Consider the following 27,502-nt stretch of genomic DNA (forward strand, 5'->3'; position numbering starts at 1 on the left):
TATACATATAAAATATATTTTCCCAACAACAAAATTGTGGCTAGTCAAAATAGCGAGTGGCTAGTAATGTTGAAAAACTATTAGCCACACTGGCTGGTGATCAAAAAAGTTAATGTCAATCCCTGGGTGTATTGTAGAACAATTTAATCTATAGTTGTAGACAACGTGTTGTGTTCATGGTCATTTGTTTATATTAGCCACCACATTAACATTTAGAATTACCACAACATAAAGGCGCATTAAAATCCTAAAATCCAGTGTTTATAAAGCCAAACATTTTATGCTGGTATAAATTAAACTTAGGAAGATGTACACTTTTACATAATAAAAGTGTGTGTTTTCCTTCTCTGATGAGAATAATGGGTCTTTTGTGTATAATAATAATATTTTTTTAAACATTTCAAAATATAAATCTAATGGTTGAATTGACTGTAAATTAAATAAGTGAGTTTTAATAACACCTTGGATTTTACCTAATGTTTATGCGTAACATCTTTCTTTTCCTCACCAGCTTCTATACATCAGGAAAAAGAAAAGGTAAGAAACAGTGCATTACTTTTCCACGACAGTCTTAAAATGTGATTTTAGTAATAATTATGGTTCAGTCAGACACGTTCTGTTTTATTCTCCACAGACTGGAGAAACTGCGACATCAGCTGATGCCCATGTATAACTTTGATCCAGCTGAAGAACAGGATGATCTCGAGCAGGAACTCCTGGATCATGGACGAGACGGAAGCCCAGCAGGACCAAACTCAAAAGTAGGAGGACAATAAAACATGGCCGACAGCAAAACACATCTTCTGACAAACAACAACTGATTACAAAGATAGGCAGGCAGGTAGGCAGGTAGATGGATGGATGGATGGATAGATGACAAACGAACGGATTAATGGATGGATTGATGGATGAATAGATAGAAAAATGGATGGATGGATGGAAAGATGGATGGATGACACAGACACAGACAGACAGATGACAAGCAAATAGATAGATGGATGGATGAATGGATGGATGATAGATGGTTGGATAGATAGAAAGATGGATGGATGGGTGGATGGATAGATGGGTGGATAGATGGGTCGATGGATGGATGATGGACAAATGGACGGACGGACAGATGATAGATAGATAGATAGATAGATAGATAGACAGGAGGATGGATGGATGGATGGATGGATGGATGGATGGATGGATGGATGGATAGATGGGTGGATAGATGGGTAGATGGATGGATGATGGACAAATGGACGGACGGACGGACAGATGGATAGATAGATAGATAGATAGATAGATAGATAGATAGATAGATAGATAGATAGATAGATAGACAGGAGGATAGATGGATGGATGGATGGATGGATGGATGGATGGATGGATGGATGGATGGATGGATGGTTGGATAGATAGACAGATGGATGGATGGATGGATGGATGATGAACAGATGGATGGACGAACAGACAGATGGATGGATAGATAGATGGTTGAATAGATAGATAGATAGATTGATAGATAGATAGATAGATAGATAGATAGATAGATAGATAGATAGATAGATAGATAGATAGATAGATAGATGAATGGATGAATGGATGAATTGATAGACAGATGGTTGGATAGATAGACAGATGGATGGATGGATGATGGACAGATGGAAAGACAAACAGACAGACAGATGGATGGATAGATAGATGGTTGAATAGATAAGACAGATGGATGGGTGGATGGATGGATGGTTGGATGTATAGATAGATGGTCGGAAAGATAGATGGATGGATGGATGAATGGATGGGCGGATAGATGGTCGGATGGATGGATGAATGAATGAATGAATGGCTAGATAGATGGTTGCATAGATAGACGGATGGATGGATGGATGGATGGATGGATGGATGGATGGATGGATGGATGGATGGATGGATGGATGGATGGATGGATGGATGGATGGATGGATGGATGGATGGATGGATGGATGGATAGATAGATAGATAGATAGATAGATAGATAGATAGATAGATAGATAGATAGATAGATAGATAGATAGATAGATAGATAGATAGATAGATAGATGGATAGACAGATGGATGGATATTATTAAATCGTATAAATGAAAATGATATTATCGATTTCTTGTATGAAATATAATGTGAAATGATTGATCTAAAGTTATGGTGTTTCAGAATAATGCTTGCCGTATTTAACTGAACGCTTTATCTCAATTTCCACCATTCTCATTTCTCTTGAGTTCTGACAGCAGCATGCGCTTTATTACTTGTGGTAAAGTATTCATCACTGTAAATGTGTCAGACAGCCATTATTATTATTGCCATCATCACTAAATCCCCTCAAACACCAGCTGTGACTGAATCCACCTGTAAACTCCTCCTCCACTCGTGCATTCGTTTCATTCTCATACTGCAAACAGCAGAACTCATCTTAATAAACAGCATCATCTGTGTCATTTTGTAAAACTATTTCATTCTATAAAGCAGTATTAGTGTCAATGTCTGCTTTTACTGACTTACTTTTACTCTCTCTTTCCATCACAGACACTGACTACTAGTCAGGGAGCAACTCAGAAACCGAGTCGACTTGTTTTCACAGACGTGGCTGATGCTATTAATGCATGACGACACTCACGAGCTGCACAGGACAAAAGAAAACACAAAAATATGGACCCACACACACACACACACACACACACACACACACACACACACACACTGGCATTCAGGAATACTTGCAATGATATTTAGTATGACATTATAAAACAGGGGTCCGTTCTTCGTACCTCGCTTAAATGATCTAAGGAGATTTGGCAGATCTTGGATTTTTCAATCTTGATAACTGATCTCTGGCTAATTTGGTTTTTCAGACAAGTTCGCGAATCAGATTAGAATGTCTGGATAAACTGATCTGAGATCGCTGAGTGTGTTGTGAAGGACAGATCTATCGATCCTCGAAATCATGATCAGCAATGCAACGATTGGCTGACGGCACAGCAGCGTAATGACATCATCTGATTAATATTCAATTATCCATGTGAGCAAAATTACATCAAATTAGCAGTAAACGGTTTGTTAAATATGACACGCAATAACCTTCCACATTTGTTGTGAGCTGCAGGCTTTACACTTTCATGTGTCAAGACAAGAGTATTCATCATGTATTTCAATTCAAATCAATGTATTTAGGTCTACATTTAGAAAAGATTTTCTTTATTATAGTAGCCGTTTTTTAATCGGTGTAAAGAATAACTGGTTGTTTACAAAAGCATTTTAATATTGGTAAAGGCGTCTGGAACTTTTGTGAAGCATTAAATCACCGGCATAACTATCAAAACATGTTTATGACTGCATAAATGTATTATTGCTATAAAAAAAGAGTGACATATTGTGCATTTCTATTATACACAATTTGTACTAAAGCGATCTAAAAAGTTCATATCAATAAGTTTTCTCTTTGCACCACCAGGTGGCAGTCTTTGTACTTTCATTTCGAGGGTGCAGATTGCATACGTTTTATGAATATGTATAACTTTATTTTATTAATGACTATAACTTTATATATATAGTTAAAAAATATTTACTATTTTCCCAAGTGTATATAACTACTACTGTATGAAAATATCAGAATTCAGAACATACTTTCTCTATTATCTTTGCTTGAACTAAGCCGATCTAATCCTGTTTATATGAATTGAACCTACTCCCGATCAGGTTTGAGCTAGCAGAACTGTTGCCATGACAACAACTCTCGGATCAGCTTTGAAGAACGAAACGATCCTGGATCGTGTTAATATCCAAATCCAGCTAACTGAGTAATCCACGTACGAAGAACGGACCCCAGGGGTGGCCAACCTGTTGCTACCCATATCAAACACACCTGAACCAATTAATTAGGACCTGAACACCACGTGATAATTACAGGCAGGTGTGTTTGATATGGGCTGCAACTGAAATCTGCAGGAAGGTCAATCTCCAGTAACAGGGTTGTCCAGCCCTGTTATAAAACAACATCCCACTACAAATGAAAACATTGCATTTCCGTCTGACTCTGCCTTTTCAAATCAATAGTTTCTAGTCCAACACTTACAAGAAATACATTTTGGAAAGTATTCAGCACAGAAGAAATGACTGCAGAAAACAAACAATCATATTTTTACACTGATTATTAAGAAATCACAAAGTTTAAGCACACTTGAAAGTTTGTTCTGCTCTTCTACAAGACTGGATTTGGTCTAAACGTTGTGTGCCCTCCTGCGAAATGGACTTTATTTTTCTTAGATCGTTTTCTTAGATCAAGCCTTGTTCGTGAATCACGAGTCGAACATCTCTGTAATTTGTTTGTAAGAAATGTTTTTTTTTTTGGGTGAACTATCCCTTTTAGGCAATGGTCTCAAACTCAGATCCTGAAGGGCCGCAGTTCTGCATAGTTTAGGTCCAACCACCTCCAACTCATTCATTCATTTTCTTGTCGGCTTAGTCCCTTTATTAATCTGGGGTTGTCACAGTGGAATGAACCACCAACTTATCCAGTTTTTATGCAGCGGATGCCCTTCTAGCCACAACCCATCACTGGGAAACATGGATAGATAGATGGATGGATGGATTTATGGATGGATGGATAGATAGATGGACAGATAGATAGATGGTTGGATAGATAGACAGGAGGATGGATGGATGGATGGTCAGATAGATAGATAGATGGATGGATGGATGGACGGATAGATTTGTGGACGGATGGATAAATAAATGGCTAGATAGATGGATGGATGGATGGATGGATGGATGTATAGATAGATGGCATAGTCCCGTTTTTAAACTGGGGTTGCCACAGCAGAAGGAACCGCCAACTTATCCAGCACGTTTTTACGCAGTGCATGCCCTTCCAGCCGCAACCCAGCACTGGGAAACATGGATAGATGGATGGATGGATGGATAGATGGACAGATAGATAGATGGTCGGATAGATAGACAGGAGGATGAATGGATGGATAAACGAATGGATGGATGGGCGGATAGATGGGTGGACGGATGGATGGATGAATGGATGGCTAGATAGATACTCGGATAGATGGATGGATGAATAGATGTATAGATAGATGGCTTAGTCCCTTTATTAATCTGGGGTTGCCACAGCGGAATGAACCGCCAACTTATCCAGCACGTTTTTACGCAGTGCATGCCCTTCCAGCCGCAACCCAGCACTGGGAAACATGGATAGATGGATGGATGGATGGATAGATGGACAGATAGATAGATGGTCGGATAGATAGACAGGAGGATGAATGGATGGATAAACGAATGGATGGATGGGCGGATAGATGGGTGGACGGATGGATGGATGAATGGATGGCTAGATAGATACTCGGATAGATGGATGGATGAATAGATGTATAGATAGATGGCTTAGTCCCTTTATTAATCTGGGGTTGCCACAGCGGAATGAACCGCCAACTTATCCAGCACGTTTTTATACACCGAATACACTTCCAGCCACAACCCATCGCAGGGAAACATCCATTGACACTCATTTACACACATACACTACGGACTATTTAGCACAGAGACACATTTAGCAATTTAGGACAATTTTCCACACTAAAACGCCAACTGACCCAGCTAAGGCTTGAGTCGGCGACCTTCTTGCTGTGAGGCGAAAGCACTACCTACTGCGCCACTGCGTTGCCCACCTCCAACTCACACCTGCCTAATAGTATCTAGTCTTGAACACCTTGATTAGTTGCATCAGCTGAGCTTGATTAGAATTGGAGCGAAACTGTGCAGAGCTGCGGCCCTCCAGGAATCGAGTTTGAGACCTGTGCTTTAAAGCTTATTGTGTTTTTTTTTTGAATGACTGATTATTTTATATATATAAATGTGTTTGTTTTTGAGAAGGGACTCCAAATGCAACTTTAACATCCTTCTAGTTTGGTGATTGATTTCTTTTTTATTATTTAAGCACAGCTGAAAGTGTTCTGTGAACAGATTTGTTTACTAAAAGCAAACATGAAACATATCTGAGAATAGGATTTTAATGTCAAAGTTGCGTTTGTTTCAACTGAACCGTGATGGCCATAATTTCAGTAATGTGAGACAGTATTATTATTATTATTATTATTATTATTGTTAATGTTGTTGTTGGTCTTCCATGTGATATGAACTCATTGTTTTGGTCTGTGAAGCTAATGATGACTGCCGGTTATGACCGCTGGTTACACAAAATGTACAATGAAAATATTTTGTAGATGAAATAGCAATCCTCTGTGCACCACATGCCAGCGGTGGATCACTGTAAAGAAAATTTTTAACTTTTATGAACAGAATAAGAATAAAAAAATAAACATTTACACTTTGATGTTTGCATGTGTTCTTGAAAACTAGTGACTCTTTTGTTTTTACGTTTATATTTTGTCTTAGCAGACATTTTGTCTAAAACCACTTTCAACTGAGGAGGCATTCAGCGATTCAACAAGAGGAAACACACACACGAGGAGTGCTAATTATACAAACAAACTGTTAGTGCTCAGAGAATTAAGTCCTAGAGTAAGGGGGGCAGAGGTTGCGTTAGACTTTGTCATTGTCCGAAATTTTGACGAAGAGGGTTGTAAAAATCGTCATAACCTGTTATTGACAGTCATTTAATTAGCATATTTTCTAATCGCTTTTTTTCATTCATATTTTAATAATGAAATGGCACGACGAGCATATAGGCTAAATTATTCATTTATTTATTTAAGAAACGAACAAAAACTTATATCTGCCTTAACTCATATCTTCCTCCTGCGTCGACCTGAACTGTGCTTGCCTGTGCGTGATCAAGCGCATCAAGAGAGACTGATGCAGAGGCAGTTGTCATTAAATTTTGTGTCTTTGCCTCGGAAAGTCGACTTCTCGTGACAGTTTTAATTTTGTTCTGGAGACTGAAGCTGCGTTCTGCTGCCACACTGGAGACCGGACTTACTAGAGCAACTTCAGCAGCGTTTTATAGTTAGGAAACATTTCTCCTAAGGAAGTGATCAGAAGTTTGCTGGATTCTCTGAATGTGGGATTTACTGATGTTGCAAGCACTCGTTTCACCATGAAAAAATACTGCAGCATGAGCTCCTAAGTTCTGCACCTGTGTTCGGTAGTGCTCAGCGCGCAATGCACTCCAAAGCACCTGACCTCCTTGCTCCCACTTGGTTGGCCCGTAACAGCTCGGCGACTGAGGAGTTTTGTCTGTTTGTTCTTCATCATCCACTGCTCCTTTATTATTAATATCACAACTATTTGGCCATTTAAAGAAACTTCTCACACTCAGCTGCTGTGACATTTTTGCAACTACGCAGCGGTGACAAGAGGAGACAAAACAAGGACAGTCGCCATCAGCTGGACAGGAGTGGGAATTACAGTTAGCAATAAATTAAAATAGATCCCCCTCAAAATGACGGATCACCTTCAAATTTTTCTGTCACTGCTGAAAAAAAATCTGTTAATGACGGAAAATATTAGGTTAGTTTTTTTTTGATAGACAGAAAAAAAGTGTTTCAACATGTGGACTGTCGAGCCCACTCACCTGTGTGAAGCACACTTCCTAAATACAATTTTTTTTTACATATGGAGTGAGAAAGTGTCTGGTGTAAATATGCAAAACTAATGCAAGTGTCAGTTAAAGTGTCAGAGAGGTGAAAGAGTGTATCTTCTACAGGTGGTTTGTCAAGCCCACTCACCTGTGTGAGGCACACTCATTCATTTTCCTTCGGTTAAGTCCCTTAATCATCAGGGGTCACCACAGCGGAATGAACTGCCAACTATTCCAGCATATGTTTTACACAGTTGATGCCCTTCCAGCTGCAACCCAGTTTTGGGAAACACCTATGCACTCTCGCATTCACACACACTCATACACCATGGCCAATTTAGTTTATTCAATTCACCTGTAGCGCAGTGTGGGGGAAACCGGAGCACCTGGAGGAAACCCATGCCAAGGGGAGAACATGCAAACTCCACACACACAGAAATGTCAACTGCCCCAGCCGGGACTCGAACCAGCAACCTTTTTGCTGTGAGGCGACAGTGCTAACCACTGATGCAGTGACACACTCAAACTTGCATAATGTAATTGTAATTGGGAATCAGCAGTCTGCGTGTGTGTGAATGGGAAAATCATTCCACCAGCGCGAAGCATTGAATGAGAAAGTTCAACAACTGAAGGATTGTGTGTCTCACACTGTCATTTTATTCACAAACAAACAGCTGCATTAACATCTTTACTGGCCTTAGAAGAGTGTAAAAAAGAGGTATGAAAAAACAAAGTTACCTGAGCCTGTAATCATGAGGCACGCCGTCAAATGTTTTACTAAACTGACATTATTAACCACAATGCTTCAGTTCACAAAAAATGTTACAATAAAAAAGTTGTTTTACACAAAATATCACCCAAAACTGAAAATTCTACAGCCTGATCTCTCGAGGAAACGTAAGTATTTTACGTTTTGCCAGTTTAGTGGCTAATTTGTACGAAAATGTACGATTTTAAAAAGGAGGCGTGGCACCTAACCCCACCATCATTGGGCGATAAGCAAATCGTACTAAATTGTACGAATTAGATCGTACGAATTCATATGAATTAGCTACTAAATCAAAAAGTTACAAATTGCCGTGAGATTGTGTTGAAATTCTGTCATTACTTTCCCACTTTTAACTTGTCACAAACCTTTACGAGTTTCTTTCTTCTGTTGAACATAAAAGAGGATATTTTGAAGAATGTTGGAAACCGGTAACCATTGACTTCTAAAGTATTTTTTTCCTACTTTGAGTCAATGGTTACCAGTTTCCAACGTTAATCAAAATGTCTTCTTTAGGTTCAGCAAACAAAGAAATTCATTAAAGATTGGAACTAATTGAGGGCAAGTTAATAATGAGTATATTTTCTTTTTTTTTTTCTGGGTGAACAAACCCTTTAGGAGCATTTACTGTATTGACCTTATTCTGCGATGTGGAAGTATGCTCGTATTTGCGATTGTTGTTCAATTAAGTTGCCTACGAGAATGACTATAGGAATAATAAACAGCAGAAAATGCTTCAACTACTTGATCTACAAACAAGTGTGTTCATGACTACACAAAAAAAGTAGAAAAATATAATTAGAAAACATCGGTTTGCAACATCAAGCAGCATAACGAGCTGTTTTTAATGTCTAAAAATTAATGGAAGTGAATGAGACAGAATGTGTCCAGCCAAAAAGATTCCAATGGCTGCATCAGCTCGTACATTTACATTACATTTAGTCATTTAGCAGACGCTTTTATCCAAAGCGACTTACAAATGAGGACAAGGAAGCAACTTACACAACTATAAGAGCAACAATGAATAAGTGCTGTAGGCAAGTTTCAGGTGTGTAAAGTCTAAGAAGCAAAGCATTAGGAATGTAAGTGTTTTTGTTTTGAGTACAGTTATCGGTGGAGCCAGAGAGGCAATTGCAGATTAGGAAGTGAAGTATAGACTAAATAATCGAGTTTTTAATCGTTTCTTGAAAACAGCGAGTGACTCTGATGCAGTTAGGGAGTTCATTCCCCCAACTGGGCATATTGAACGTGAGAGTTCGAGTAAGTGATTTCTTCCCTCTTTGGGATGAAACCACAAGACGACGATCATTCACTGAACGCAAGTTTCTGGAGGGCACATAGATCTGCAGAAGTGAGAGCAGATAAGAAGGAGCAAAGGCAGAAGTCGCTTAGTAAGCAAACATCTGAGCTTTGAATTTGATGCGAGCAGCAACTGGCAGCCAGTGCAAGCGGATGAGCAGCGGAGTGACATGTGCTCGCTTAGGTTCATTAAAGACCACTCGTGCTGCTGCGTTCTGAAGCAGCTGTGGAGGTTTGATAGAGTTAGCTGAAAGCCCTGCTAGATCAAGAACACAGAGAAAAATATACATTGAATTTACTCCATTTTATAAGGTAAGTGGTCGCAGTCAATTTATATAGGTGGAATTAAAAACAAACATTCAAACAAACTTCATTTGTTTGTTTAAAATCAGTCCATATGAATTGTTTGCAACCACTTACCTTAAAAAAATTGAGTAAATCATTTTTTTTAGAGAATAAGGTCAATAACGGCAACATGTATTGTCAATAAGAGATGTCTTAAACATCAGTCGTGTTGTAAACATCAACCTCATTTCAGCACAATAACAAATTCACGGCAGTACAAATTAGAAAAATTAAAAAGGCGTATTACAAACAAATACAGTCTAAAGATAATATTTCCAGGCCATTTGACAAAGTATGCACTTATAAAACAAAACAAATGACAAAACACTCCAATTAGGTTTCTGGTGTTGAGGTACTGAAGCTACCATCATCATCATCATCATCATCGTGGTATGAACTATTAATCATTGATGAAGTCACTCCCCTTATTCCATTAAAAAGGCACAGTTGTCTGTTTGAATAGTGTATATGCAGAAGTACTCTCAGTGTTTCCTCTAGGATTTTTTCCAGCTGTGGCGGGTTTTTTTTTTTTTTTTTTACACAGATCTACCAAATACCTGTGGGGTTATTTCAATGACATATGTCGTAAACGCAGTATTAGAAGTCGAGATCGCATTTATGCAATAACCTACATGTACGAGCATGTGAATCTCTGCTTGAGTGCCGATTTCCTCCGCTCGTGCACAAAACTTCTTGCACGCCACCTCAAATATAAGCCGCATCAAGAGCGCGCAGATCTTCTTGTGCGCTCTCAAACAAACGCTGCTGCGTGCAATTTAGTGCATTTATGTAACGAGTATGTCTCCAGCATTTATTAGATTTGCTAGGAATGTTTATGGGTGTCTCTAACAGACCTACAGAGTAGCATTAATGCGTCCTGAAGTAAAGTGAAACGGCTATACGTCGTGTTTGCTGACCTCACGCATCATACATCTGTCAGCCAGTCAGCACGTCACCTTAAAGGGTTAAACAAATAAGGCACAGCACTACTACGATTACAGAAAAGGTTGCGCTGTTATAATTCACTTATGCTTTAATACGTTTTGGTGCGATTATAACCCTTTTATAAAAAAAAAATAAAAAAAACGTTTTGAATGAGAAGCTGTAATGAAGCCATGGCGGGATGAATTTTGGCGTGGCGCCCCGCCATGGAAGATTGAATGTAGCAGAAACCGTGATGCTTTTAATTCATCAGTAACCTAGGTTAAGTGCTTCCGGTGAACTGTATGCCATTAAAAAAAATCGACGCGTTTAAGGTCTGTTTTCTTAGAAAATAAGCCATCTCCACTGGCTGAGTGATATCTGGTATAAAGTGGGTTTCAGATTGTACAAGAAGCGCTGCGTTAAGATACATTTTACCCGCCATGTCTTTAAAATATTAAAAATAAATAAACGTATTTTACCCCTAGTATATTCAATGGAGCTTCTGCGCTAGCCTGCCGATTCTGACAGGCGCGTGCCAGTAAACGGCTTTTTGTCTCATTTTACGCTTGAGCAACAACATGAATGCCAAAGTCTGTTGAACTGATTGTATTGTGATTACATTACAACATCGATGCTGTTCAAGGAGCCGTATAAAATGGAAAGACATTACATTAACCCTTTGTTTATCAGTATGTGAGGAAACACTAGCTCTGCATATACAATATTCAAATCTTTTATTCCACCGTGAACATTAATATAAAAAAACACAATATAAAGAAATTATACATAAAAAAGAGCAGTTTTTCAAGCTTTGGTCGTATGTTTTTTTTCCCCTGGAATCCTGAGAAGATTAAATAAACCTCATATAACCCAGTCGTCCCCTGTAAACTAAGATGACTGTAGTTTTGTATCATCTGTGATTTTTCAAAATCCCTTTTAATCCCAAGATCCTGAACGTTAAATAAAGGAAACAAAGTTTTTGGTTTCATATATGAGTGTAGCTCAAATAAAATATACACATTTTTTTTTTCTCCAACAAATGTGTAAGAAATGAATAAGAAACGGTAAGAAATTAATATTTAAATTTGACACACAACATGCATGTGTTTAAAAAGTGAAGGTCAAATTCATTCTCTCAATCCAAATCTATATGTTCAATATACTGCTCAATATTTTTCAGTTCTTAGAGACAGTACACCCAAAAATGAAAATGCTGTCATCATTTGCTCATCCTCCACTTGTTTCAATTCAGTTTCTTTGGTTTGTTAAACACAAAAGATGGCATTATGAAGAGTTTTCAAAACCAGTAGCCGTTGATTTCATAGTATTTTCCCTTCCTTAATATTAGTGGCCACCATTTTCTATCATTTATTCATTAATTTTTTTTTCGACTTAGTCCCTTTATTAATCTGGGGTCCCCACAGCGGAATAAACCGCCATCTTATCCAGCACGTTTTATGCAACAGATGCCCTTCCAGCTGCAACCCATCACTGGAAAGCGTCCATACACACTCATTCACACACATAAACTACGGACAATTTAGCTTACCCAATTCTGTACCACATGTTTTTGGACTTGTGGAGGAAACTGGAGCACATGGAGGAAACCCATGCCAACATGAAGAGAACATGCAAACAAAGAAATGCCAACTGACCCAGCCGAGGCTTGACCCAGCGACCTACTTGCTGTGAGGCAATTGTGCTACCCATTGCGCCACCATGCCCTTCCATCATTTATCAAAAAAATAAAAAAATTAAATATATATAAATATTTGTGTTCACAGAAAAACAAAACTCGCCCCTTGAAGGTGAGCAAATGTTATTTTTGGGTGAACTATCCCTTTAAAATGTATATTGTATATCGCTTTTTCACCTTAAAAATTGATTATTGTACAACATAGATTTTCAAAATTAAAATAATAATAATAATTTATCTATGAGCCCTAAATGTGACATTTTCACTTTTTTTTAAACTAAATAATCCTATTTTAATTTTCAATAAAAATATTTTATTTTAGTTTACCCCATTGGCAGAACGTTTTACTCGTTTCAAGGAAAAACTCAATTTAATTTAAAATTTAATTTAATTTAAAACTCAACTTCATTTGGACATTATTTCTGAAAAGTTTTAATTTTGCTTCTCTATAAAATCATCCTTGTTTTCAGTCCAAATATCTAAAAAAAAAAAATCGTAAATCAAGACAAAAACCTCTAAGTAGAAAAAGCCTTTTTTTGCAGCGAGTGTAGTATGAGAGTCATGGCTGAGGTAGTTTTAGTCACTCTCTTCAAATGTTTCTGCAGTGGGCGGTGCCTGAGTGGGTGGCTCCTCCACTGACTCCACACCTTCATCCTCAGCCTGTGTGCAGAGCAAAAAAAACACACATGAGAAATTGGAGAATCGTGACAGTTTAACAGGAAACCAAGAAAAATAGGGAGCTGCACTTCATGGTTTCCCCTTAAACACACTGAGTCATTCACCTAACGAGAGAACTGAGTAACGGGGAGTTTTCGACATGAGTTTCACTATAGAAAATGACTGAATGACATGTTTATCAGTTTGTGTCTTAACGGATTGAGACTGTTCTCATGCAATGCTATTCATTTAGATCATTATGGGTTGGTGCTAAGAATTATCATTGATAATGAGAACTAATCGAGCTTTATTAATGTGTGCTCTGTAAAACAAATCTGTATATTAGTAGCTGTCTGTATGTATATATATATATATATATATATATATATATATATATATATACATACATACATACATACATACATACATACATACATATATATATATATATATATATATATATGTGTGTGTGTGTGTTTTGGACAAAATTAAGTGTTAAATGTAAGACATTTATTAGTTATAAATACACTATATAGGTGTCACAATCACCAGCCATCGTAACTTCAAAGATCGCTGGATCTCACTCACAATAACTTATGGACTACAATTCCGCCATTTCTGGACTACATTTTTATACATGCACTCCGCTCACAGACACATATGCTTCCTCATTCAGACTGATTATACTTACACCACCTGAGGATTGTAAAAGTCTGATTACACACACTATTTAAGCATAACACACTCTCCCTTCCATTGCCGAGTCTTGTTCATCTGTATAGTGACATTACAACGCGTTATCTTAGTCTTGTTTTCCTGTGTCTTGACCCTAGTCTAGTTTATCCTTTTGTCTCTGTTTGCTAGTGGTGGGCAAAGCGAGGCTTCATGAAATACTGAAACAAACGAAGCAAATGAGTTGAAGCTTCGAAATGTTCGAAACCCTACTCTATGGTGACACCTAGTGGTCATTTTTTATGTACTGCATTGAAACAGCTTCAGCAAGAACATTTAGCAAGTAAGGTACTTAACCTGAACTTTGTAAAAGTGCACCTTTAAGAGATTAAGTGGAGCGGTTAAGGTTTCCGACTTCCATGCGGGTATAGTGGGTTCGAATCCAGGCTGAAAAAGCTATTTTGAAATGCTTTAATACCAGTTGGTAATGTCTTGTTCTTGTATCGTTTTGTTTCAACATTGGTCTGACATCCGAATAAACACTTTGTGAATAAATATGTCTTGTTTTGGTCCTATAACAGGGTTGTTGCTAGATCAGACACAGTTGTGGCTAGAAGTTATCAAGAATTATTTATATTATTCATTAAATTTCCCATTTATTGCATTTCATTAACGTCCACCCAAACCCTAAACCCAACCATAACAGTACTGTAAAAATATTAATTTTTGTTTTACAGTGTTACAAGAATGATGCTATATTGATAGCATATCCGCAGCTGTATCCTATATAGGCTACACCATAAAACAGAAACATGATTAAAATACAAAACACCATGATTTTGGAGTTTTTGTACAAGTCGGGATTCGAACCTAAACGTCGTTGGAAGCATATTAACACCGTGCACACGGTCAGTCCACTAGGCCTTGTGAGACAGGAATTGGCTTCGACCCTGACAGTTACATGCAGATTCGCCAGGGGCCTCATGTACGAAGACTTGCGTGGAAATCTTACTAAAACATTGCGTACGCACAAAGCTGTAAATGTGCAAACGCAGAAAAAAAATCAGATGTATGAAACACTGCGTACGCCGAATCTCACGCATATTCTTTTGTACATCTGAATGAACGTGAAACTGAGCGCAACATGCACGAGCACAAAACCCCTCCCTGCCTCCTCCCCCGTATGAATATGCTAATGACTATGCTAATGGCAAAACCCAACGAAAAAGCAATGGCAAAAGCAAGAAAAAGAAAAACTTTGAACAGAGTGTGAATTGGAGGTGCTGCTTTCGGAGGTAGACCGGAGAAAAGCGGTGTTATTTGCAAGTTTGTTCTCCGGAATTAACAACAAAAGAAAAAAATAGAGTCGGAGAGTTTAGCTGATGCGGTTAACACAGTTGGGTCTGAACATCGCACTGAGTGCATTAACAAAAGAAATAGTGTGATTTATATCTGTAAAATGTTGCAGGACACTTAACAGTCTCAGTGGCGCTACTCGTAAGACGCATGTGATCATGAATTGATACGTTCGAGCATGAACTCGACTCGAATCCAGCGTCTGATGAACTCTTTCTTGTTTTTTCCCCCGCTACTTATCAGATTTTGCCCACTATTTATCACGAGAAAGACAAGTAGGAATCATCAATAAGTTCAAATCAATAAGCATCATATTTTATTTGCACATTTATTGAATGGAAATGTTTCTGATTCACGCATGCAAATTCATCTTCAGATAGTGTCTTTATAGCAATGTGCGTGCAGTAGATAGCTCAGATTACATTGGGAAAACAGGCGACCGCTGCAAATTGTGCTTTAATGTTTAGCTGGTCAACTGTATGGTATGGAAACCTTATATACCTGCTGAACCCGTCTCGTACAGCTGCCATTGCAAGGCTCAGACACTTTGTAGAGAGGAATTTAACACAACTGCCTCTAGGAGTCGCCAATGGAAATAAAACAGACACGCACAAAAAATGTGCGTACGCCTGCCAGAAAGCTGCCGTGAAGCTGCGCACATTCCCACGTTCAGTTCACTGTTAGTAAATCCAAACGTGAGCGATTCTGAGCGTGAAACCTGGCGTACGCAAAGTTTTTGTGCGTACGCAGCGTTGATACATGAGGCCCCAGGTCTCGAAACGCTTCTAAACTGATCGATGCTTTGAATCGTTCTACTCATGTGACCATGTAAGCAGAAGTCAATGGTTTATTTTAATTATTTAGCTTGACATGCTTACTGTTATAATATTTTAGAAATGTTTCTCAAAATAAAATATATTGTTTTAAAGGGGAAAAAGTTTTTGTTTTTTACCCAGATATTTACTGACCTACTCTCCTCCTTTCCTAAACCCAACCAATAGTGTTTTCAAAAGCACAGATTGACCAGCTCACCCCCTTCCCTAAAAAAAAACAATGATTTTAAAAAGCATAGCGTTCATTTTAAAGAGGAAATGCAGCTATACGTACTTCTGGCTACATAATTTGCGATCTCCAGAAATGTATATAGAGCTACGTTTTCAGAATGAGCCTGTGTTGCAAAAAATAAGGCATGTTAAATTTTTATTATTATAATTCGGTCTCGTTTATAGGAACCTCAAGAACTGTCAAAATATACTTTCAGATTTTTCTGAAACATAAATCGGGTCTGAAGTAGTGGAACTGTAAATAAAAGGTGAACTGGGTAAAACTATAATGCTTTGTTTTTTCTGGATTCATTAAAGTGATTTTTACCTTCTGTTCCTCCTGTTGAACAGTCTTCTGAGGCTATTAAACAGAGAAAAAGAGAGACAAAGAAAGAGAAAATAAAGTTGGTCCAAAAGCATCCTGATTTCAGTCTATTCAACACGACAATACTACAATACACACAATACACAACAGTACTTAATAATAAGAACAAGAATATACTGTATGATGGCACCAAGTAGGACATGTTCCTGGATTAACATCTATGTTGATTCTGGAACAACATTGCAATCAGCCAATCAGAATTAAGGGATACGTTTACAGTATATGTTTAAACTTATACTTCTTATACTTCTACATGATTATTATCATCTGACTTTGGGAATAATTTACACTTATGATTGGGGCTTGGGGTAGGTAATAAATATGGATTATGTTTTTAAACAAAAATGATGTTCCAGGATCAACATAGATGTTAATCCAGGATTGCACGGTACTTGGCAAAATCATGACATGCAAGAATATACACACTGTAAAAATATCTGTTAATTAACAGTGTCCATATTTTGTGATTTACAAGTGTATTTATGGTTGTGAATTGCATTATGGGCAGTTGATTTCTGCTCTGTTGACTTTTGATGTTGAAAATTCAACTCTACAGTTTAACAGAGGGACTTTTAATCACTTTTTAATAGTTTGAATTAATATATGAAATAATATATAGAGAAATACGTCTGTAAAATAACAGAAAATGTACTGGTGGTTTATTACAAGGGTCTTATAGTGTAATATACAACACCAACCCAGACAATTTATAACTGCAAACTATTAAGAATGTTCAATGTTCACTCAAATGTTCAAGTCATCTTTTTCAACTTTTCAAAGTTAAAAGTTGTGGGAAGAAAGATCAAACTTTCATAATAGAATCACAAAATATGCAAAATTACTGTATTTGTGTACACAGTTTCAAGTTTCTTCGAATTTAAATGTCTTACATTGTAAGATTGTTGGATTATATTTACACTTGTTAAGAGTCACTACAAAAAAGTAATTAATTACTGCACTGTAAAAAATCCTGGTTCCCTTAAATTTTTAGGCTGAATCAAATTAACCTTATTCCATTGAGTCCACTAAAAATACAACTGAACTAATAGTATGTTATACTGACTTAAAAGAGCTTGCATAACTTCTAAAATGAAGTTAGAATATGATTAAAGTTACAATGACCTAAAAACATATGCTGTCAGCAGTGCTTAATTTGTAAATTGTGAGGTCCCGGAGCAGATCGGGGTAACAGATCCGGCATGTTACCAGAGGGAAACGAAAAGTGAGGAGGGTTGGGGAGTCGGGGAAGAAAGTGAAAAGTGGGACAGGGGTGCGCAGAGGCGGGGGATCGGTAAAATTATGTGCTGGATTAGATTTCAAGCCCTGGTTGTCAGGACTAATTGATCATAATTACATTGTTAAAATGACTTTTCTAATTGCTTGGTCTGAAAAATTATGCAGGCGACGCAGTGGCGCAGTAGGTAGTGCTGTCGCCTCACAGCAAGAAGGTTGCTGGTTTGAGCCTTGGCTGGGTCAGTTGGCATTTCTGTGTGGAGTTTGCATGTTCTCCCCGTGTTCGCGTGGGTTTCCTCCAGGTGCTCCGGTTTCCCCCACAGTCCAAAGACATGCTGTACAGATGAATTGGGTAGGCTAAATTGTCCATAGTGTATGAGTGTGAATGAGTGTGTATGGATGTTTTCCAGAGATAGGTTGCAGCTGAAAGGGCATCCGCATTTATACTTCTGCGTCAAGAGCACGCGTACGGCGCAAGCCTACGTGTGGATGCATAGCCCTTGCCGTGGCCGTCGAACACCTCTCATAAAATGTATCGTTGTTTAAAGTTGTTTAACGTCCGCCGGCTCCTGCCTCAGAATGAGCGAGTTTGAATGACTTGTGCATTAAAGGAGGTTTCAGAAAAAACACCAGCAAAGAAACTCGACACAGAGGAACATTAACACCCCACTGCCAACTAGAGTTTTAGAAGTGTTACTGCAGAGCAACAGAAACAGCGCAGAAAAGAATGAATGCAAAGCTACGCGCGTTGCATGTGCCGTGGGTCACGTCGATCACTTGATGCAGAAGTATAAACCAAGCTTTAGTTGGTGGTTCATTCCGCTGTGGTGACCCCTGATTAATAAAGGGACTAAGCCGAAAAGAAAATGAATGAATGAATGAATGAATGAAAATGGCTCAATAAGTAATCTTTTTCTTGACAATAATAACAACCCACATAAATCTCAGTGACTAGACCAGAGATGGGCAAACTTGATCCTCGAGGGCCGGTGTACATGCAGAGTTTTGTTCCAACACTAGTCAAACACACCTGAACAAACTAATCAGTGTCTTCAAGGTCACTTGAACTCTATAGGGAGGTCTGTTTGAATAGGGTTGGAGCTAAACTGTGCAGGACACTGGCCCTCCAGGATCAAGTTTGCCCACACCTGGACTAAACAATAGACATGAATAATTTTTTTAAATTATTAATTAATAATTAATTTAATCATTTAAATTTGAATCAAATAGTATTTAATATTATCAATGTATTGTCATTCATTTATTTTTGGTGCGGCACAGTGGCTCAGTGATTATTACACTATTGCCTCACAGCAAGAAGGTCGCTGGTTGAGCCAGTTAGCATTTCTGTGTGGAGTTTGCATGTTCTCCCCGTGTTTTCTCACAGTCCAAAGGCATGCGCTATAGGTGAAGTGGATAAACTAAAATTGACCTTATTGTATGAGTGTGTGTGATTGAGTGTTTATGCGGGTTTCCCAGTAATGGGTTGCAGCTGGAAGAGCATCAACTGCATAAAACAAATGCTGGAATAGTTGGTGGTTCATTCCCCTGTGGCAACTCGTGATAAATAAGGTATTAAGCCGAAGGAAAATGAATGAATAATTTCTATTTTTTATAAGCATATGGAATTGTCACAAAAATAATATGAATATTCTTCATTATTTAATATTCAGCATATTCCTCTGAATAGATTTATATAAACCTCCTAAATTTTTTGTACAGTATTTAAGGCAAATATATTAAAAGAATCTGTAATCTGATGATCTTAAAATGAAAAGTAATCCCTTAATTGACTTTTTTCAGCATGAAAGTAAAGACACCCAACGCTGATCCAGACTATTAATGAAAGCTAGATTTAGGATATTCTGGGATCATACATGTTTAGCTTGATGCATTTAAATACATTTTTAGAATTTAGCAAGCTATATTTGAGTATAACTGCTTATTTAAAGAGCAGTAGACTATTTACAAACAATAGACTATTTGTTTACCCATTTTCTTGGTCTTCCTCGTGGTCTTCTTTCTTTAGGTGGCTCGTCCTACATCCCAAAAACAGTGAAAGGAGAGAACATGTTAGATGTCTGAACAAGCATCGTGTTCAGGTTTTAGTGCATTACAGCCGTTTCTTTTTTACCCTGGTTGTGAGGCGCTGGCCTTTGTTTTTACTGCCTCTCGGTCGTCCTCTCGGCCTCCGGGGAGCAGACGGTTCAACAGGCTCCTGAGGGATTCAATTGACTTGCTTTAACTCTTTATTTCCTAAGCATTTTGCAAAATTTGAGTATTTAAATACTATTATTATTCTTATTTTAGAAATTCCTTCATTTATTCACTTTTCTGCTGCATAGTGCCTTATTTATCAGGGGTCACCACAGCGGATTAAACCACATACTATTCCAGCATACGTTTTACGCAGCGGATGCCCTTCCAACTGCAACCCAGTACTGGAAAACACCCATACACTCTCACATTTACACACACACACTCATACGGCCAATTTAGTTTATTCAATTCACGTGTAGCGCATTTCCTTGAACTGTGGGGGAAACTAAAGCACCCAGAGGAAACACTGGGAGAATATGCAAATTCCACACAGAAATGCCAACTGACCCATTCGGGACTTGAACCAGAGACCTTCTTGCTGTAAGGCGACAGTGCTAACTACTGAGCCACTGTGCCACCTTCTTTTAAAAATTAGTTGTTATAATTAGTTGTCGTGAAGAAGTTATTATGAAATGCTTTTATAATGCAGTACTATTATAATGATTTTTCTTTTATTTAAAACTAATAGTAATAATAATTGCTTAAACAATTTAAGATTTTTTAAAACAGAATACAAATTATTATTATTAAAATATTAAATACACATTTCAGATGTTTTTGTTATTTTCTAACAATACGTTTTATTATTATTATAATTATTAATAAACTGAAAAAAATATTTCTGCAAAATTGTTGCAAGCAATTTAAGTGTTAAATTTAAACAAACAAATTACATTTAGTAATGTTTAGCTTAATTTGTTTGTGTAAATTCAGCCCAAATAAATAGTTTACAAATTTTTGCCGAAATTTTGCAAAATTTAGAAATGCAATCATATTAGTGATGCTCCAGGGACAGACGAGTTTTCGCTGAGGCCAGCTTCCAGCCTCCTCTGCTGAGACTGCAGCTCTGCACAAGACTTTTGGCCAGCGGAGAAATTAAAATGGTCGTGCCGAACTGAGTCTGGTTCTCTCAAGGTTTTTTTTTTTACTCTCCTATTGATTAAGTTTTTTTCCCTCTCCGCTGTCGCCACGGGCTTGCATAGTTCAGGATCTGAAAAGCTACTCATCGATGAATTTGCTCTTCAGTGTTTGGACTCTCAATAATGACTTCAAACCACACTGAACTGAGCTAAACTGAACTGAACTTAAACACTAAAAACTGAACTACCCTGATCCAGTTACTATGACCATTTATGTGAAGCTGCTTTGACACAACCTACATTGTAAAAGCGCTATACAAATAAAGCTGAATTGAATTGAATTAAATTGAATATTTGAATAATTTTTTGCTAGATAAGTTGGCGGTTCATTCCGCTGTGGTGACCTGATTAATAAAAGAGACTAAACTAAAAAGAAAATAATTAAATTATATATGTAAAATAAATATATTTAATATTAATCTATTTTTTTTTTGTACATAAATAATTATTAATATGATAAAGATTTAAAAATTTGCTAGAATAATAATAGAAATACATTTTTCTCTCTTGTAGTGATTTTCATTAGAGATTTATTTTTAATGTATGATTATACATGATTTACATTAGCCGCCCTGTATATATTTTCTCCAATTTCTGTTTAACTGAGAGATTTTTTTCAACACATTTCTAAGCATAATAGTTTTAATAACTCATTTCTAATAACTGATTTATTTTATCTTTGCCATGATGATATACAGAATATTTTACTAGATATTTTTCAAGACACTTCTATACAGCTTAAAGTGACATTTAAAGGCTTAACTAGGTTAGGCAGGTTATTGTATAATGATGATTTGTGCTGTAGACAATTGAAAATATATATATATATATATTGTTTAAGGGGGCTAATAATATGGACCTTAAAATGGCTTAAAACTGCTTTTAATCTAGCCAAAATAAAACAAATAAGACTTTCTCCAGAAGAAAAAATATCATAGGAAATAAACATTTCTTGCTCTGTTAAACATAGTTTGGAATAAAATAAATAAATGAATAAAATGATAATAATTGTGACTTAAACTGTATATATTTATACTTGATCTGGTCTGACCTGTGGTGCTTTGCGTGGTCGTCCTCTGCTGCGTTTGGGAGCTGCTGTCTCCTCCATCTGACCTGCTCCAGACTCCTCCATGTCCATCCCAGAGCTCCTCACACATTCATCAACACACACACACACAGAGCGGGAAACTCACTTCACACACAGAGGGAGAAGGAAAAAAGGCATCACTGCACAGCTTGAAAGATGCTGAAAAGGCTTTACATACTAATAAAAGAAGTTAAAATGGCAAGGCACTGAATTAAATGTGACATATTTGAAACAGAAATTCTATGTTCTCCTAATATTCATTCATTCATTTTCTTTTCGGCTTAGTCTTTTTATTATTCTGGGGTTGCTACAGCGGAATGAACCGCCAACTATCCAGTATATGTTTTAGGCAGCATATGCCCTTCCAGCTGCAACCCATCTCTCAGCACCCAGAGGAAACATGGGGAGAGCATGCAAACTCCACACAGAAATGCCAACTGACCCAGCCGGGACTTGATCCAGCAACCTTCTTGCTGTGAGGCTAATAATTCTGACTTAATTTCTATCTATTTCTATAATCCTCCTCTGATCTTCGCCTATCTGACACATCATACAATGACACATACATTAGTCATACAGTAGTTTTAATAGTAAAAAAACATGACATGATGACACAGAAGTCTCTGTTTTTCTCGTTGCCTATCATGATGAGCCTATAAAGCCAAGATTAAGGTCAGTTTCAGTGTATAATTCATATATAATGTCCATATAGTGCACACACACAAATTTCATCAATGACGGCTTATTTAACCCCTGCTGGCAGAGAGGGATTTTTCAGAAATCTGTTCAATGGCATCTATTCACATTAAACACAACTTTCCATGTTCCTCTCATGAATAACCACTAACCGTCACTATGGCTCCTCATAAGCAGACCTAATAAACTTACGGAAATAACTAATAAACCTGCAGAAAAAACACCAGTGTGGCAATATTATACAGTTTAATCAGCATTGTCATATGCAATGGTATTTAAATGTAAATGCAAGATGCTTAAAAAAATTAAAATCCTTTATGCCTGATTGTAAACAAACATGTTTTTCCATGCAAAATTTAAGGTAAGAATAAGGTACTTTCTGTGCAGTAAAATGAGTACTAAATGTATCATAGTATTACCACCATTATTAAGGAACTCTTACCAAAAAAGTTTGATGCTTGTTGTGTGTTTTTAAATATTTGTCATTGCAGTAGTACTGTGGTGTTTTTGGAATGTACCATGAAATAATAATTATGCTGCATAAATTTCACTACTATAGTATATGTCAAAGTCAAAATAATTATGATATCTAAATAAAATAATAAAAATAAATAAATAAATAATTTATGTTTTAAATAAATAAATGACTTAAAAATAAATGAATAAAAAACAAAATAAAATAAAAATAAATAAAATTATAATATAAAATAAAATAAAATTATAAAATATAATAGAATAAAAAAAGAAAACAAAAATGAAAATAATAAAACAGAATACACTGTCCTAAAATAAAATAAGCAAATTCTAAAATAAAAAAAGAATAAAATAAATAAAATAATAATAAAAAATAAATAAAATAAAATAAAACAAAATAAAATAAAACATTCTTTGTAAAAAAAAAGTTGATTCAACTTAAAATTAAGGCAACAAACTTCAGGAACTTTTTACTTAAATCAAGTCAAGTGCAGAAATTGGGTTGAAAGTCGAGTCAACTCAAAAATGGCCTAAAGTTATCCTGATGTAGGTAAGTGTTTGCCGAAAAGCGCAAGTGCAGTTTTAAAGAATAGCCGTGTTAATAAAAGCTTAAAACAATATATAAAATCTGCATTTTCGGGTGCCTTGACTTACTTTTGCTGTTTGTTCTGAAGTTTATTGCATTAAAATTTTAGGTTGAGTTTGAGTTTTTTTTACAGTGTGTTAGTACTGTAGAATTATGTAATCAAGAAGCTAAAATTTCTGAACAATACATGTCAAAATATAATGATCTTTAAATTTCACAACAAAACTACTTTATCTCACTTTCCCTCGAATTATTCTCTGCTTTATCAGGGGGTCACCACAGAGGAATGAACCACCAATTACAACAGAATAATTAAAAATAAAATAAATATAAATATATTTTGGAAGTATGCAACTACTTAACTACCAAAATGCAAAACTTTCAGAAGATTATGTGCCAAAATATAATGCTCTCTAAACTTCACAACAAAACCACTTAATCTCACTTTTCCTTCGGTTTATTCCATGCTTTATCAGGGGGTTACCACAGTGGAATGAACCGCCAACTACAACAGGATTAACAAAAAATAAATAAAATTAAATTAAACAAAATAAAAGAAAAACCTACCTAGATGCAAAAACTTCAGAAGACTACATGCCAAAATACAATGATCTCTAAATTTCACAACAACACTACTTAATCTCGCTTTCCTGTAGCTTATTCCCTGCTTTATCAGGGGGTTACCACAGTGGAATGAACTTCCAATTACAACAAAATGAACATAAACAAAATAAATGTAAAAATTTTAAATAAAAAAACCTAAACAAAACAAAATTAAATTTAAAAAAATACTGGCGGTGCAATGGCACAGTGGGTAGGGCTGCTGCCTCACAGCAAGAAGGTCGCTGGTTTGAGCCTTGGCTGGGACAGTTGGCATTTCTGTGAGGAGTTTGGGTTTCCTCCGGGTGCTCCTGTTTCCCCAATGCCCTATAGCTTGTGGCTGGAAGGGCATCCACTGCCTAAAACATATACTAGATAAGTTGGTGGTTCATTCCGCTGTGGCGACCTCTGATTAATAAAGGAACTGAGCTGAAAAGAAAATGAATGAATGAAAAATAAAACACCCTAACCAAATCCTAAACTAAACGAATTCTAAAATAAACTCTGGAGGTCTGGGATGGATGGAAGCGGCTCGCCAGCTATTTAGTGTGTTTTCAGTGGTCTTTAAGTTCCTTTTCCATATGGTGGGCAATTACGACAGCCCACATTCCTCACATACTTTCAGACCTACAGAAAAATGTAGCTGGCGGTCGTGAACTACAGCGTGTAATGAGCACGCTTTGCGGTGTCCTGAGGATGTAAACACAGCCCTAGCAACATTTAAACAGGGAGAAACAAAATATTATTAAAGACACTACAACAACAACCTCAGGAGCCACAAAAAAGAGAGAAAACGGCAGGCATAAACACAATAACAGAACTGAGGTAAAGTTGGTTATATATTTGCACATTGGTTCAGTTACAACTTGTGATGTGCTCCCTATATTGTTTACCATGGTACTTTGAATATTCAGTCTGAAATCACAAGTAGGTTTGTCTTTAAAACAATATTAGCACTATTTATTTGACTATGAATGCACAATTATGTACTTTGATAGTCATTGGCTGCTAATATAAATTAAATTATTATTATTATTAAGAAAAAAGTCAGAATGTGTGAATATTAAACCAAGTTTACCGCAATAATAATAACTAAAGTCAAATAACAAAGAGGTTTCCCATGTGCTGTGGACCAGAAGAAGGGGTTTATTTGAATATGGCCCTATGTCAATGACAATTTAGACGTGTACTATAGTATTTTTACATTTTTAATCAATCAATATTATGTATTAGGCTAATATCTGCACAAGTAAGCTATATTAAAAGGATTTTTTGACTTTCTTTAAAACTAAAAAGCCGAAAAGGATACCCATCTCTGTTTTAGACTGCGTGCCAACATCTTTTCCCCCCTCTGACATTAAAACTTGACGTTTTTCCCTCAGTAACATACTCCAGTTAACATCATGTTGAATAGTGCTTCAGTTCAACATAAACCGATTTAAAATATAAAACTGTCATTAATGTGGATGTAAAGCGGTAAAATAAGTCCATTTACCTTGTTTACGTTGTCCAGTGTTGATCTGAAGCGCGTGTGAAGTCGCGTGTGACGAGAGCGAGTGTGAACATCAACAACATATGATTGGCTCCGCCTACGCACGTCAATCATCTTCAGATTTGAATGGCCACGCCTCTTGTAATTTCAGCTATTTTTCAAAGCTTTTTTTGTAAAATAATTAGAAATAGTTTCTAATAAGTAATTTAAGTAATGTTCATAAAATGTTGTTAAGAAGATACAATTTCTTTTAATGCAAAGGCTATTTTTGCAATCAATAAACCCAAACAAAACATTTTCCCACAGTAAGCAAAAGTCTTTATCAACGTTCACATTTACAAAAAGGGAACTTTTATTCCGAAGCAAAGTAGAATAATTGCATTACCAATATAAATGAACTCTGACGCTTCTGGGTCGCGTTTTTGTGCAGCGTAGGCGGCTATTCTGATAGGCTGTGCGCAGTGGCGTCGCGTTCTAAAAAACGCAAATGAAGAAGCCAAAATCTGCAGCTTAATCTAGTAATCTGTTGCCAGTCACACACACACACACACACACCCATATAACGATCAGCCCAGTGTTTACCAGAACAGTCTATCTGCTCGTTGCCACGGGATTCACACGTTGTTCAAATTATTAAAACAAGATCAAGGGATGAGTAATCTGGGATTTTTTCACCTTGTAAAGAAGTATTTCAAGAAAACAACATTAGTCATTTTCAAAAGAATGAGAAAGCACTGTCAAAAGTACCAAAAAAGTACCATAGTTTTAATATGAAGTAGTTCGGTTGTAATAAAAATAGCATGTGAATATAGGCTATTAGAAGTGTGTCAATACATGAGAATATGCTATAGTATTTCATAGTAAATGCTAGTATTTTTTAAACTACACTAAAGTACTTGGAATTAGTCGGTTATGATTATATAACATTGTTAATGCAACAAAAAGCATTATATACTATGCAGTACCCTACTGATATATACAACTAGAATATATTACTAGAATAAACCAGTTTACAGTAGTAAAAACTAAAATATACAACAGTATTTATTACAGTTTACCAGTTCATTGCAGTTCATTCTAGTTTGCTGCTGCATTCAGTGACAGTGTTAAAATTACTATAATATATACTCACCGGCCACTTTATTAGGTACACCTTACTATTACCGGGTTGGACTCCCCTTTTGCCTTCAGAACTGCCTTAATCCTTTATGGCATAGGTTCAAAAAGACACTAGAAATATTCCTCAGCGATTTGGTCCATACTGACATGATAGCATCACGCAGTTGCTGCAGATTTGTCGGCTGCACATCCCTGATGCCAATCTCCCGTTCTACCCCATCCCAAAGGTGCTCTATTGGACTGTGGGGGCCATTTGAGTACAATGA

The 27,502-nt window shown here is 36.7% G+C and overlaps 2 protein-coding genes and 1 long non-coding RNA gene across 4 annotated transcripts in view; 2 read left to right on the forward strand and 1 right to left on the reverse strand.

Moving 5' to 3' along the window:
- si:ch211-161c3.5 overlaps positions 1 to 6,353 on the forward strand; it is a 28,617-nt gene extending 22,264 nt beyond the window's left edge. Inside the window, exons 3-6 of one of the 2 annotated variants that reach the window (XM_087258271.1) lie at positions 512 to 537; positions 635 to 761; positions 2,247 to 2,278; positions 2,551 to 2,687. In XM_087258271.1, the coding sequence (XP_087114397.1) occupies positions 512 to 537; positions 635 to 761; positions 2,247 to 2,252 (159 nt within the window). In that variant the 3' untranslated portion in view covers positions 2,253 to 2,278; positions 2,551 to 2,687. Of the gene's footprint in view, positions 1 to 511; positions 538 to 634; positions 762 to 2,246; positions 2,279 to 2,550 lie in introns of both variants that reach the window. The other variant, XM_087258270.1, reaches the window with a different exon arrangement.
- A 1,850-nt stretch (positions 6,354 to 8,203) lies between these two features.
- On the forward strand, positions 8,204 to 10,515 carry LOC147843683 (uncharacterized). Its single transcript, XR_015494398.1, has 4 exons — positions 8,204 to 8,764; positions 8,856 to 9,117; positions 9,318 to 9,948; positions 10,068 to 10,515. It is a non-coding gene; the product is annotated as an uncharacterized LOC147843683 (long non-coding RNA).
- Positions 10,516 to 12,771: 2,256 nt separating this feature from the next.
- Positions 12,772 to 26,170, reverse strand: si:ch211-161c3.6. The gene is given in 6 exon segments (NM_001386743.1): positions 12,772 to 13,257; positions 16,654 to 16,686; positions 19,935 to 19,982; positions 20,078 to 20,161; positions 22,234 to 22,374; positions 26,121 to 26,170. Coding segments are annotated over 5 exon segments (336 nt in total). The 5' UTR covers positions 22,321 to 22,374; positions 26,121 to 26,170; the 3' UTR covers positions 12,772 to 13,173.
- Positions 26,171 to 27,502: the final 1,332 nt, after the last annotated feature.

This window comes from Danio rerio, chromosome 6 (assembly GCF_052040795.2).
Source record: "Danio rerio strain M-AB ecotype USA chromosome 6, GRCz13ab, whole genome shotgun sequence".
Taxonomy (NCBI): Eukaryota; Metazoa; Chordata; class Actinopteri; order Cypriniformes; family Danionidae; genus Danio; species Danio rerio.